The sequence below is a fragment of the Salvia hispanica genome, chromosome 3 (genome assembly GCF_029641045.1).
Source record: "Salvia hispanica isolate PSC_SH4W2 chromosome 3, Shi_PSC_v1, whole genome shotgun sequence".
In the NCBI taxonomy this organism is placed as follows: Eukaryota; Viridiplantae; Streptophyta; class Magnoliopsida; order Lamiales; family Lamiaceae; genus Salvia; species Salvia hispanica.
Window position 1 is genome coordinate 1,354,842 of NC_142694.1, and position 15,503 is coordinate 1,370,344.

The window sequence follows — 15,503 nt, forward strand, 5'->3', positions numbered from 1 at the left end:
TTCTTTCGTGTCATGTTACTCGCACTTTTCATTTTAGGCTATAAATTTAGGATTGATTTGTTAGTGTAATTAAATTAGAATTTTAAGTATAATGAAACTTCACTTAATAAAGGAACTCTTAACTTAATCTAACATATTAATTAAATGCATTAATTCCAATTTAAACTATAAATAGTATAAGGAGTTTGTGACGAGTTGAATAACAACAGTGCAAGTAACATGAGACGGAGGGAGGAGTATATTATTACGATGAAATTACTAGTTTTGATTTTTTTGGTATGTACTTATATTAATGTGTATAACTAAAAGTTAGTTATTTATAGCACATAAATTTAAATTTAATTTGCTTCTCATATCATTAACGTAGCCACATGCCGATATTGAAAATACACCATGGATTCTTTTTGGTCGAATGAAGAAATTATTTAAGAGAAAATTAAGGAATCAAGACAGCCAACTCAAGACGCTTTAAAGATGTTCTTTGCAAATTGAGTATCGGAGATTCCACTACTCAATTTGAGGGGAAGTGTTAGAAAAAGTAAAAGATATTAGCTTGGAGATCAAGAAAGCTTGGAGGACAAGAAATATGTTAGCTTAGAAGCTAAGAAATACATTAGCTTGTTGACCAATCGCCAACGCTTTTACTTTTAATTTTAAAAGCGATTACCTCCCACTTTTTAGAGGTAAAGACAACAAACTGTTGATTATTAGAAATATTTTACTTCTATACATTTTAACCATAATTATACGATGAAAAAAATACTAATACTAAGACATGATATTAGAAGAACACATTTTAAGTTATTTTACTGGCCTAAATGGGAGACAGGCTTAAAGCAAAGCCTGTGTTTCCGAATGGGCCTAATTCTAGTTGGACCTGCATGATAAAGAAAATAAAACGAAGAGGCCCACTTAAACCCCAACATTGGAAATACTAATACAATCCATTTTATTTTCTCTACATTTTATTGCAGAGAAATCTCAAAGCTTGAAGTTTCAAGCAAGTTTATTTCTTAGTGAGTACTCCCTCCATCCCCAATTAAGAGTCACACTTTTCCAGTTCAGTCTTTCCCCAATTATGAGTCACACTTCATTTTTACCATAAATAATAAGTAGGTCCCACATTCCACTAATTCAATTCACTCACATCTTATTATAACACTAATATAAAAAAATTGGGTCCCACAACCCACTAATTTTTTTCAACCAACTTTTCTTTACATTTCTTAAAACCCGTTTCCGATCAAAGTGTGACTCCTAATCGGGGACGGAGGGAGTGTAAGGTAATGAATCCTTATATATTGTTTCTCCCAACCATAAATTGCTGAACAATCCCTCTTTTATAATTAATGGCTTCTTGTTTTTTTTTATTGGTCTAGTAAGCTCGAATAGAGCCAAGTGTGTGAAGCTCATTTGCACAATCAGTGGACTCGGCCAAGGGCAAGGTTGCAGAGGCATTTGTCTTGAAACACCTCAAGTGCTTCATCTTCCATATGTAGGCTTTAACATTAAGGGTAGAATACATGGTGTTGATGACAAGAGTTTGCAGGTTGATGGAGCAGGCTGGGCTCCCTTTTTGGGCAAAATCTTTTATTTAAAATGTTGGGCATCTCTTATTTTTTATTGGGCCGATTTTAAGGAGATGTTTGGATCTCTTATTTATTTTGGTTGCAATCCAAAGCCCCAACAGTCTTTATTGGAGTACAAATTATAAGCATTACTAATACAGAATACTTTAAAGCATATCTGTGGTGTGGATTAAAATTGACGTTTTACCAATAAAAATTGTAAACACAAACAAAAATTGGTTCTGTCTCCACCAGTTCTTGTCCTTATACTCAATAAACAATATTGATATAGTATTATTTTATAAATATAATGGTAATTACTATATGGGGTTGTTGGACTGATTACCAACCAAGAAATGACTCTGCTACTCTTCAAATAATACACTCCACTTAGTATAGATTAAGATAAAGTCGACAAATTCTACTTACTAACAAATTTGTTACAACCACCACTGCAACAAAAAAATCGGATAAGGATAGCTTTTTAATACTATTAAGGATGCTAATTTGTGTGTCTAATTATGCCACTAACGCTTTCTAAAGTGACCTTATTTTTAGTGTCTCAACTAAGATTTGGAGACACAAATAAAAGCGTCCTAAAAAGTTAAAAGATTAAGATAATTAACATAAATTATGATTATTTTTAAAAATTTCCTAACACTAGTGATTGCGTACGTCTTAATTTTTGTGTCCCTAAAAAGATAATTTTTTTTTAGTGCACCAATGATGTGCATGGATATTGTAAATATTTCACATGCTAAGATGGATTCTTATACTTTATGTAAATTTTATTATATTAGTTTCTTGACGTTCCAAAAAAAAATAAAAAGCAAAGAAAATAGAGGATTGCTTAATTTCCACAAGTTGGAACGCAAATTTGGCTTTAATTAGATGTCAATTCCGATGGCGCTTTAATAGATTACTTATAATTATTGTCGCTGGATAATGAGGATATTTTTGTTCATTGTTCATGGTAAAAGAAAAATAGGATTCTTATTATGAAGAAAAGATAAAATATGAATTTTTTATGGGATGAAAAGAGTAATTTTTTACATGGTAAATGACTGTTCATATTACAATCCATAAAATTTCTGTCTTCCAAATTGTTTCAGTCTTCTCATCAAACATTCCATATATTTTTTCCAAATACTTTCAATTCTTGCTTTCCTACTCATCAAAAATTGAAATTGTTTCTGTAAGAGATGGCTTATGCTGTTCTCGGTTCACTAGATGAAACAATAGATCAGATCCTATATTACAGTGATATTGAATACCCCATCTCAGTTAAAGGAAACCAACAGATTCGGAAGCTCAAAGAAAAAGTAGTTTCCTTGCGTGAATTTGTTGAAAAGTTTAAGGAGGTAGGCAGCAGGTTGGAATCAAGAATCAGAGATGCGGCCAATGAAGCAGAGGATGTTATCGAGCATTTGATGCACGAGCATATCCGATCACCTTCTGCTATGGATATTGAGTATGATCTTGGCGAGCTGAATATGGCGATGGAGGAAATGAACTCCATTGCTGAGGAGGTGAAGGAGCTGCAGTCATCTCCAACGCCCGCACCAGCTGTTGATAGGAATAAGATGCTTCTCGAGTCATCTCCAACACCCACACCAGCTGCTGTTGGTCTGGAGGAGCAGGTCGACAAATTAAGAGTTTTTCTCTTCGAAGGCCTATACAGAAATCGCATCATCCTAATCACGGGGATGGGTGGTATTGGAAAGACAACTCTGGCCAGAGCTGTTTTTGAAGATGACCAAGTTGTCAACTGCTTTCCTGTTCGTGCCTGGATCACTGTGTCCCAGAATTATCAAATCGAAAATGTCTATGAAGAGCTCTTACTCTCCTTGGAGAATCAAGTCGAAAAAGGACTTGTGAATGATTGTGACACAACGGAACATAAATTACGCCAAATCTTCACTTCGAAGAAGTACCTGATTGTGGTGGATGATCTATGGAGTCTTAAAGCTTGGGAAGACATAATCAAGGTATTTTCCTACAATGAAAAGTATGACGGGAGTTGGATTATGACAACCTCAAGGGATGACGAGGTGATTTCCGTCTTTTTAACTGAAAAGCACAAGATGGATCTCATGGATGAGCATTTAAGTTGGTGTCTGCTGAAGCAAAAGGTGTTTAGTAGCAAAGAATGTCCATCTGAGTTGGAGAAGATCGGAAAGGATATTGCAAAAGCTTGTAAGGGGCTGCCCCTTGCAATTGTGGTAGCTGCTCGTATATTGTCCAAAATCCCCGAGACTCTATCCTCGTGGGAGGAAGTTGCACAAAACATACGGTCACTTATCGTGGAAGACGCACAGTTTCAATCTGTAATGTCTTTGAGTTATGTCGAATTGTCTCATTCTTTGAGGTCTTGTTTCTTATACATGTGTGGCTTCCATGACAATTATGACATTCGAGTCTCCGTGCTTGTCAAGCTATGGACGAGTGAAGGATTTGCTAAACATTATTACGCTGAACAATATGTGAGGCAAATCGTGAGCAAAAATCTGGCTTCCACCACGGCCATCAAGTCCGATGGCTATTATATCAAAAGTTGTATTGTCCATGATTTGGTACGTGACTTGTTCAAAATAAAGGCGATAGATGAGAATTATGAGCGACGGCTCAGTAACTCTCATCTTGATCTAAGGGAGGTTGCAAGAGGGTATGCCTCAACGCTCCGTACCATTATAAGCTTCCAACGTAATGAAAGCTCATTACGCGGTCTGCGCAAGTTCAAATTGCTGAGGGTGTTGGACGTGGTGGATACGGACGCCTACTCTCTCCCTGCTTCTGTGTTCGACCTCTTCCACTTGAGGTACCTTGCTTTCGGATGTCCAATGGAGGTTCCATCGGCCATATCCAGACTTCAGAATCTTCAGTTTTTGATCATCCGCCCTAGAAAAAAATCAAAGAAATACAAATACTCAAGGGATGAGGTATATCTACCATTAGAGATCTGGACGATGCCACTCTTGACACATCTTGTCTCTTTCTTTGATCTCTTGCCACATCCAGAAGAAACAACTTCTTCTGCTATGGAGGAGCTGCTCGCATTGTCTGTGGTGAAGAAGTTGATATGCACTGAAGAGATGATGAAAATGATTTGCAATGTGGAAAAGCTAGCAATCACTTATTTTGGTGACATATACCAAGAAGACTATCAGCTCCACAATCTTGTTCTTCTGTCTCGACTTGAGAAGCTGACACTAGTTGTGACAAATGGATCTCTTCTTCAGGTAAAAGCTAAGCCTGTTTTCCCTGAGACACTAAGAAAGCTAACCTTGAGTGGTTGGCGATTTCCTTGGGAAGATATGAAAGCTATTGCAGCTCTGCCCAAACTTGAAGTGCTCAAACTGAGAGATCATGCCTTTGAAGGCGATACATGGGACACTAATGAAGAGTATGGTTCTGATGATGAAGTATTAGTGTTTGATTATCTGCTTTATTTGCTAATTGAGGAATCTGATTTAGAGAATTGGGTTGTAAAAGAACGCCACTTCTCATCCCTAAATCACCTAGTGCTTAAAGGTTGTCGTAAGCTGAATCAGATTCCAAATGCCATTGCACGCGCATATCTTTTTAGACTAATTGAGGTTGATCGTGCAAGCCTATCTCTTCTCAAGTGTGCCCGAGAGATCCAGCAAAACCGTATTAACATGAATTATCCCGTTGACCTTGAAGTTCGAGAACTATAAGGTTAGCCAAGTTCATTTAGATCAAGGTTATTTATAATAAAGACAAGGTTACAATGGTTCGAACCAGCACTTCTGGAGAAGCATCATCCTCTGACTCCTCCGTTTCTAATTCTGTATCTTCTTTCACATTTGTGTATTTATTCAGTGTTGGGCCACCTTTTGTTTTTAGTTGGGCCTCTGATTTATTTGGTGGCATTTTTTTTTCTTTGAACTGTTTGGTAGTTATTGTGCGAGGATCACCCCATACATTTTGTAATACATTTGGCATACTTTGACCTGACACGAATTTTAAGAAATCTAATGGAAAGTGAGTTGAAAAAGTTTGTGGAATGTGGATCTTACTTTTAAAGTATTAGTTTTATAACAAAATGTGAGTAGAAATGAGTTAGTGGAATATGTGGTCCACTACCAAAAATGGTAAAAGTGAAAATGAGACAAATTATATAGGACGGCGAAATGGAATACTAGGTCGAATTATCTGGGACCGAGGGAGTATATCCAACTTAATATCCTTTAGTAAAAAAATTAATATGCAAAATAACAATAATTATAATATATACTAATAATTTAGCTTTAATAGTATTATATTTGATCATTTTATCATGTATTAAATCAAATTTATTGGAATATATTTAAATTATTATTATGCACAACTATATAATCATTGGCATAGTAAAATTATTACTCATATTTGTAATGATGTTGATGGAATTTTTTAGCCACTATCGTTGTCAATAAAATAGTTTCTGTATTTTATAGTCCTATAGTAATTCTTTAATGTCTCATGTTACTCGCACTTTTCATTTTATGCTATAAATTTAGGATTGATTTGTTAGTGTTATTAAATTAGAATTTTAAGTATAATGAAACTTCACTCATAAAAGGAACTCTTAACTTAATCTAACATATTAATTAAATACATTAATTCTAATTTAAACTATAAATAGTATAAGGAGTTTGTGACGAGTTGAATAACAACAGTGCAAGTAACATGAGACGGAGGGAGGAGTATATTATTATGATGAAATTACTAATTTTGATTTTTTTGGTATGTACTTATATTAATGTGTATAACTAAAAGTTAGTTATTTATAGCACATAAATTTAAATTTAATTTGCTTCTCATATCATTAACGTAGTCACATGCCGATATTGAAAATACACCATGGATTCTTTTTGTTCGAATGAAGAAATTATTTAAGAGAAAATTAAGGAATCAAGACAGCCAACTCAAGACGCTTTAAAGATGTTCTTTGCAAATTGAGTATCGGAGATTCCACTACTCAATTTGAGGGGAAGTGTTAGAAAAAGTAAAAGATATTAGCTTTGAGATCAAGAAAGCTTGGAGGACAAGAAATATGTTAGCTTCGAGGCTAAGAAATATATTAGATAGTTGCCCAATTGCCAACACTTTTACTTTTAATTTTAAAAGCGATTACTTCCCACTTTTTAGAGGTAAAGACAACAAACTGTTGATTATTAGAAATATTTTACTTCTATACATTTTAACCATAATTATACGATGAAAAAGATACTAATACTAAGACATGATATTAGAAGAACACATTTTAAGTTATTTTACTGGCCTAAATGGAAGACAGGCTTAAAGCAAAGCTTGTGTTTCCAAATGGGCCTAATTCTAGTTGGACCTTTATGTCACACTTTTTGGGCCCGCATGATAAAGAAAATAAAACGAAGAGGCCCACTTAAACCCCAACATTGGAAATACTAATACAATCCATTTTATTTTCTCTATATTTTATTGCAGAGAAATCTCAAAGCTTGAAGTTTCAAGCAAGTTTATTTCTTACTAAGTACTCCCTCCATCCCCAATTAAGAGTCACACTTTTCCAATTCAGTCTTTCCCCAATTATGAGTCACACTTCATTTTTACCATAAATAATAAGTAGGTCCCACATTCCACTAATTCAATTCACTCACATCTTATTATAAAACTAATATAAAAAAATTGGGTCCCACAATCCACTAATTTTTTTCAACCAATTTTTCTTTACATTTCTTAAAATCCGTTTCCGGTCAAAGTGTGACTCCTAATCGGGGACGGAGGGAGTGTAAGGTAATGAATCCTTATATATTGTTTCTCCCAACCATATATTGCTGAACAATCCCTCTTTTATAATTAATGGCTTCTTGTTTTTTTTTATTGGTCTAGTAAGCTCGAATAGAGCCAAGTGTGTGAAGCTCATTTGCACAATCAGTGGACTCGGCCAAGGGCAAGGTTGCAGAGGCATTTGTCTTGAAACACCTCAAGTGCTTCATCTTCCATATGTTGGCTTTAACATTAAGGGTAGGAGATGTGGTGTTGATGATAAGAGTTACTCTTATTATTTGTGGGCTCCCTTTTTGGGCAAAATCTTTTATTTAAAATGTTGGGCATCTCTTATTTTTTATTGGGCCGATTTTAAGGAGATGTTTGGATCTCTTATTTATTTAGGTTGCAATCCAAAGCCCCAACAGTCTTTATTGGAGTACAAATTATAAGCATTACTAATACAGAATACTTTAAAGCATATTTGTGGTGTGGATTAAAATTGATGTTTTACCAATAAAAATTGTATACACAAACAAAAATTGGTTCTGTCTCCACCAGTTCTTGTCCTTATACTCAATAAACAATATTAATATAGTATTATTTTATAAATATAATGGTAATCTGTTGGACTGAAACCCATGCATTACCAACCAAGAAATGACTCTGCTACTCTTCAAATAATACACTCCACTTAGTATAAATTAAGATAAAGTCGACAAATTCTACCTACTAATAAATTTGTTACAACCACCACTACAATAAAAAAATCGGATAAAGATGTTTTTTTACTATTAAGGATGGATTCTTATACTTTATGTAAATTTTTTTATATTAGTTTCTTGACGTTCCAAAAAAAAATAAAAAGCAAAGAAAATAGAGGATTGCTTAATTTCCACAAGTTGGAACGCAAATTTGGCTTTAATTAGATGTCAATTCCGATGGCGCTTTAATAGATTACTTATAATTATTGTCGCTGGATAATGAGGATATTTTTGTTCATTGTTTATCCAAATTACTTCCTCGGACTGATTATCTATTAATTGTCTCATATTATTTTTTTACGATGGAATTTTATATTCCACTAACTTATTTACTTACAAATTTTCAAACTAGTTGTTAAAATCAAAAACTTGAGTTTTGCAGTAAATTTTCCATTAATTATTCACTTTATATCCCGACTCGGGCAAATATACAGTAGAGGTCTAGAGGATAAGTTACACTCAATTTATTAGACCAACTATTAATGTGACAATTTTAGGGCCTCTTGGTATAATAGAATGGAATGGGAGCGAAATAGAACGAAAGTTGGAATGGAATGAAATGAAGATAGAAATGAAATGTCAATTTCTTTGGATTTCCTTTGCATTTTCATCTATTTTCTCATTCATTGCGTCACTGATAGCTGCTGTGACAGTGTTAAGTGTTGCAATAGGTGTTTATTATTGTGACGTATTATATTTACTAATGAGCATTAACTACAAATGTAATGCTGGTTAGGGTAAAATCCAGTGACACTCACTAGCTCAAACAATAGACCAGATCCTAAATCATGATGAATACCCCATTTTTTATGAAGGTTAGGTATCATCCCACTTTACGCATTCATATTTAAATGTAAATTCACATTTGACAACTTTCAATTTGACACATCTAGTGATGTTACACTAAATTATTAAGATAGGAAGTAGTTTTTTTTTTTTTTTTTTTAATTTCATTCGGTACTTCTATAAAATTTTCATTTCATTAGGTCTTTATTTGTTTCATTAAGTTGTTTTCATAGGATGCATTTTGATTTCAACTAATTTCATAACAATTTCGCCCCAGAGCCACAACAATTATGAAAGTGAATGGAATGAGATGGTGGAGTAATGGGGAAGAAGACTTCAATTTGGGTTTGGCCCTGAAAATAAATTATTTGACTAAAAAAGATTGGGCCTTAATTAGTTATAATCTATGCCTAATAATGTGTACAGTGTAGTCAGGAAAGAATTAGAGAAGTATAATACTCCGTAAATGGGAAATTCTATTTAAATACTTATAAAAATAGATGTATGAATAAAAAAATATTCCCTCCATCCCACAATATAGGTCTTATTTAGTTATGACACGAGTTTTAAGACATGTAAAGAAAAATGAGTGCAATAAATTAGTGAAATATGAGTCTCACTTATATATACTCTATTAGTTTTATAATAAAATGTGAGTAGAATAAGTTGGTGCAAAGTGAAGGCTATTTACCATTTATAGTGAAAGAAAAATAAGATTCTTATTATGAAGAAAAGATAAAATATGAATTTTTTATGGGATGGAAGGAGTAATTTTTTACAAGATCTTATCTCATGTAATGCTATGCGATGTAATAAAAGGACAATGCCCAGTTTACTGTATCTTATTTTATAACAAAACTAGAAAAGGACCACTAGTGTCATTGATAATAATTTCTGTATATCATAACTACCATGTGAAATATTTACAATATTCGATGCCAGTTGTTAAAATGCATATTAATTAAAGACTATTAAAGTCTTGGGGTAGGCCGTTGGTAATAACAGCATCTCTGATTAATTACATATAAATATTGTTCCATGTAGAATATAATTTTCAGTTGTAGTTATTTTATTTCGAGCATGTGAAATATTCCCAATATCGATGCATCATGCATATCATCTTATTGCATTAAAATGCCTATATTCTACTATCAAGATATTTTTCAGACTGATAAACAATAAAATGTGTATATTTGTACATATGTAGAACTCCACAGCTTAATAAATGACTGTTCATATTACATGGTTGCGTGATACAACTGTAAACTTTATACTAAGGACAATGATAAGATAGTAATACCGAGATAGAGAATTGTATATGCATATTTTTTATTATTTTATGTCATATTTAAGTTTAACTCAAAGCTTGGAGTATAAAATAAAGGTTAGCTCCAATCTTGCTAAAATTATAGTTTTAACCAAGTTATGTAACCCGCCAATTTGTCAAGTTAAGTCACTGTTATTTAAATTATACGAAGTACAAATTTAGATAATTTATTTTCTAACAAACAACAATGAAAAAAAAAAACATTAGCTCTGCATATCTTAACATGAAGTCCGTATCTTATCTAGTTTTACACATCTTTCCATATCCCACATTTCATATCAAACGGGTCCTAGGTAGTACTCCCTCCGTCCAGAATAATTCGGGTCACTTTGACCAGGCACGAGTTTTAAGAATTGTAATGAAAAATGGGTTGAAAAAGTTAGTGGAATATGAGTCCTACCTTTATATATTAGTTTTATAAAAAAATGTGAGTAGGAATGAGTTAGTGGAATATGAGGTCCACTACCAAAAATGATAAAAGTGAAGTGAGACAAATTATGTGGGAGGAACCAAAATGGAAAACTGAGACGAATTATCTGGGACGGAGGGAGTAATGTCTACAGAATATATTGGTTGTTCACATGTCACATTCACTGCATCATCATGTTGACTTATCGCATGTTACTATATTTTATGTACCGAATATATTGGTTGTTCACATGTCACAATTTTCACTACATCATGTTGACTTTTTACATGCATTTTATGGTAATTAACTAATGACATAAACGGGATAAAAAGTAAAAATATATGGCGTGTCATCTATTATGACAATTTTACATGTAGTAAGAGGTGTTGTGTAATGTATATGTCCTTAAAGAAGTATTTATATGGGATGTACATCAGCAAGGGTAAAATCCAGTGACAGTGAACTTGTGAAAGCTATATTACAATCCATAAAATTTCTGTCTTCCAAATTGTTTCAGTCTTCTCATCAAACATTCCATATTTTTCTTCCAAATTGTTTCAATTCTTGCTTACCTACTCATCAAAAATTGAAATTGTTTTTGTAAGAGATGGCTTATGCTGTTCTCCGTTCACTAGATGAAACAATATATCAGATCCTATATTACGGTGATATTGAATACCCCCTCTCTTTTGAAGGAAAACAACAGATTCGGAAGCTCAAAGAAAAAGTAGTTTCCTTGCGTGAATTTGTTGAAAAGTTTAAGGAGGAAGGCAGCAGGTTGGAATCAAGAATCAGAGATGCAGCTAATGAAGCAGAGGATGTTATCGAGCATTTGATGCACGAGCATATCCGATCACCTTCTGCTATGGATATTGAGTATGATCTTGGCGAGCTGAATATGGCGATGGAGGAAATGAACTCCATTGCTGAGGAGGTGAAGGAGCTGCAGTCATCTCCAACGCCCGCACCAGCTGTTGATAGGAATAAGATGCTTCTCGAGTCATCTCCAACACCCACACCAGCTGCTGTTGGTCTGGAGGAGCAGGTCGACAAATTAAGAGTTTTTCTCTTCGAAGGCCTATACAGAAATCGCATCATCCTAATCACGGGGATGGGTGGTATTGGAAAGACAACTCTGGCCAGAGCTGTTTTTGAAGATGACCAAGTTGTCAACTGCTTTCCTGTTCGTGCCTGGATCACTGTGTCCCAGAATTATCAAATCGAAAATGTCTATGAAGAGCTCTTACTCTCCTTGGAGAATCAAGTCGAAAAAGGACTTGTGAATGATTGTGACACAACGGAACATAAATTACGCCAAATCTTCACTTCGAAGAAGTACCTGATTGTGGTGGATGATCTATGGAGTCTTAAAGCTTGGGAAGACATAATCAAGGTATTTTCCTACAATGAAAAGTATGACGGGAGTTGGATTATGACAACCTCAAGGGATGACGAGGTGATTTCCGTCTTTTTAACTGAAAAGCACAAGATGGATCTCATGGATGAGCATTTAAGTTGGTGTCTGCTGAAGCAAAAGGTGTTTAGTAGCAAAGAATGTCCATCTGAGTTGGAGAAGATCGGAAAGGATATTGCAAAAGCTTGTAAGGGGCTGCCCCTTGCAATTGTGGTAGCTGCTCGTATATTGTCCAAAATCCCCGAGACTCTATCCTCGTGGGAGGAAGTTGCACAAAACATACGGTCACTTATCGTGGAAGACGCACAGTTTCAATCTGTAATGTCTTTGAGTTATGTCGAATTGTCTCATTCTTTGAGGTCTTGTTTCTTATACATGTGTGGCTTCCATGACAATTATGACATTCGAGTCTCCGTGCTTGTCAAGCTATGGACGAGTGAAGGATTTGCTAAACATTATTACGCTGAACAATATGTGAGGCAAATCGTGAGCAAAAATCTGGCTTCCACCACGGCCATCAAGTCCGATGGCTATTATATCAAAAGTTGTATTGTCCATGATTTGGTACGTGACTTGTTCAAAATAAAGGCGATAGATGAGAATTATGAGCGACGGCTCAGTAACTCTCATCTTGATCTAAGGGAGGTTGCAAGAGGGTATGCCTCAACGCTCCGTACCATTATAAGCTTCCAACGTAATGAAAGCTCATTACGCGGTCTGCGCAAGTTCAAATTGCTGAGGGTGTTGGACGTGGTGGATACGGACGCCTACTCTCTCCCTGCTTCTGTGTTCGACCTCTTCCACTTGAGGTACCTTGCTTTCGGATGTCCAATGGAGGTTCCATCGGCCATATCCAGACTTCAGAATCTTCAGTTTTTGATCATCCGCCCTAGAAAAAAATCAAAGAAATACAAATACTCAAGGGATGAGGTATATCTACCATTAGAGATCTGGACGATGCCACTCTTGACACATCTTGTCTCTTTCTTTGATCTCTTGCCACATCCAGAAGAAACAACTTCTTCTGCTATGGAGGAGCTGCTCGCATTGTCTGTGGTGAAGAAGTTGATATGCACTGAAGAGATGATGAAAATGATTTGCAATGTGGAAAAGCTAGCAATCACTTATTTTGGTGACATATACCAAGAAGACTATCAGCTCCACAATCTTGTTCTTCTGTCTCGACTTGAGAAGCTGACACTAGTTGTGACAAATGGATCTCTTCTTCAGGTAAAAGCTAAGCCTGTTTTCCCTGAGACACTAAGAAAGCTAACCTTGAGTGGTTGGCGATTTCCTTGGGAAGATATGAAAGCTATTGCAGCTCTGCCCAAACTTGAAGTGCTCAAACTGAGAGATCATGCCTTTGAAGGCGATACATGGGACACTAATGAAGAGTATGGTTCTGATGATGAAGTATTAGTGTTTGATTATCTGCTTTATTTGCTAATTGAGGAATCTGATTTAGAGAATTGGGTTGTAAAAGAACGCCACTTCTCATCCCTAAATCACCTAGTGCTTAAAGGTTGTCGTAAGCTGAATCAGATTCCAAATGCCATTGCACGCGCATATCTTTTTAGACTAATTGAGGTTGATCGTGCAAGCCTATCTCTTCTCAAGTGTGCCCGAGAGATCCAGCAAAACCGTATTAACATGAATTATCCCGTTGACCTTGAAGTTCGAGAACTATAAGGTTAGCCAAGTTCATTTAGATCAAGGTTATTTATAATAAAGACAAGGTTACAATGGTTCGAACCAGCACTTCTGGAGAAGCATCATCCTCTGACTCCTCCGTTTCTAATTCTGTATCTTCTTTCACATTTGTGTATTTATTCAGTGTTGGGCCACCTTTTGTTTTTAGTTGGGCCTCTGATTTATTTGGTGGCATTTTTTTTTCTTTGAACTGTTTGGTAGTTATTGTGCGAGGATCACCCCATACATTTTGTAATACATTTGGCATACTTTGACCTGACACGGATTTTAAGAAATCTAATGGAAAGTGAGTTGAAAAAGTTTGTGGAATGTGGATCTTACTTTTAAAGTATTAGTTTTATAACAAAATGTGAGTAGAAATGAGTTAGTGGAATATGTGGTCCACTACCAAAAATGGTAAAAGTGAAAATGAGACAAATTATATAGGACGGCGAAATGGAATACTAGGTCGAATTATCTGGGACCGAGGGAGTATATCCAACTTAATATCCTTTAGTAAAAAAATTAATATGCAAAATAACAATAATTATAATATATACTAATAATTTAGCTTTAATAGTATTATATTTGATCATTTTATCATGTATTAAATCAAATTTATTGGAATATATTTAAATTATTATTATGCACAACTATATAATCATTGGCATAGTAAAATTATTACTCATATTTGTAATGATGTTGATGGAATTTTTTAGCCACTATCGTTGTCAATAAAATAGTTTCTGTATTTTATAGTCCTATAGTAATTCTTTAATGTCTCATGTTACTCGCACTTTTCATTTTATGCTATAAATTTAGGATTGATTTGTTAGTGTTATTAAATTAGAATTTTAAGTATAATGAAACTTCACTCATAAAAGGAACTCTTAACTTAATCTAACATATTAATTAAATACATTAATTCTAATTTAAACTATAAATAGTATAAGGAGTTTGTGACGAGTTGAATAACAACAGTGCAAGTAACATGAGACGGAGGGAGGAGTATATTATTATGATGAAATTACTAATTTTGATTTTTTTGGTATGTACTTATATTAATGTGTATAACTAAAAGTTAGTTATTTATAGCACATAAATTTAAATTTAATTTGCTTCTCATATCATTAACGTAGTCACATGCCGATATTGAAAATACACCATGGATTCTTTTTGTTCGAATGAAGAAATTATTTAAGAGAAAATTAAGGAATCAAGACAGCCAACTCAAGACGCTTTAAAGATGTTCTTTGCAAATTGAGTATCGGAGATTCCACTACTCAATTTGAGGGGAAGTGTTAGAAAAAGTAAAAGATATTAGCTTTGAGATCAAGAAAGCTTGGAGGACAAGAAATATGTTAGCTTCGAGGCTAAGAAATATATTAGATAGTTGCCCAATTGCCAACACTTTTACTTTTAATTTTAAAAGCGATTACCTCCCACTTTTTAGAGGTAAAGACAACAAACTGTTGATTATTAGAAATATTTTACTTCTATACATTTTAACCATAATTATACGATGAAAAAGATACTAATACTAAGACATGATATTAGAAGAACACATTTTAAGTTATTTTACTGGCCTAAATGGAAGACAGGCTTAAAGCAAAGCTTGTGTTTCCAAATGGGCTTAATTCTAGTTGGACCTTTATGTCACACTTTTTGGGCCCGCATGATAAAGAAAATAAAACGAAGAGGCCCACTTAAACCCCAACATTGGAAATACTAATACAATCCATTTTATTTTCTCTATATTTTATTGCAGAGAAATCTCAAAGCTTGAAGTTTCAAGCAA

At 34.3% G+C, this 15,503-nt stretch overlaps 2 protein-coding genes across 2 annotated transcripts; both read left to right on the forward strand.

The window, feature by feature from the left end:
* The first annotated feature begins 2,741 nt into the window (after window positions 1-2,741).
* LOC148929883 (putative late blight resistance protein homolog R1B-14) lies at window positions 2,742-5,546 on the forward strand. Its single transcript, XM_089067636.1, has one exon. It carries the CDS (start codon window positions 2,771-2,773, stop codon window positions 5,264-5,266), a length of 2,496 nt encoding a protein of 831 aa, XP_088923762.1. The 5' UTR covers window positions 2,742-2,770; the 3' UTR covers window positions 5,267-5,546.
* A 5,548-nt stretch (window positions 5,547-11,094) lies between these two features.
* LOC148929884 (putative late blight resistance protein homolog R1B-14) lies at window positions 11,095-13,985 on the forward strand. Its single transcript, XM_089067575.1, has one exon. The coding sequence runs from the start codon at window positions 11,210-11,212 to the stop codon at window positions 13,703-13,705; it is 2,496 nt and encodes an 831-aa protein (XP_088923701.1). The 5' UTR covers window positions 11,095-11,209; the 3' UTR covers window positions 13,706-13,985.
* Window positions 13,986-15,503: the final 1,518 nt, after the last annotated feature.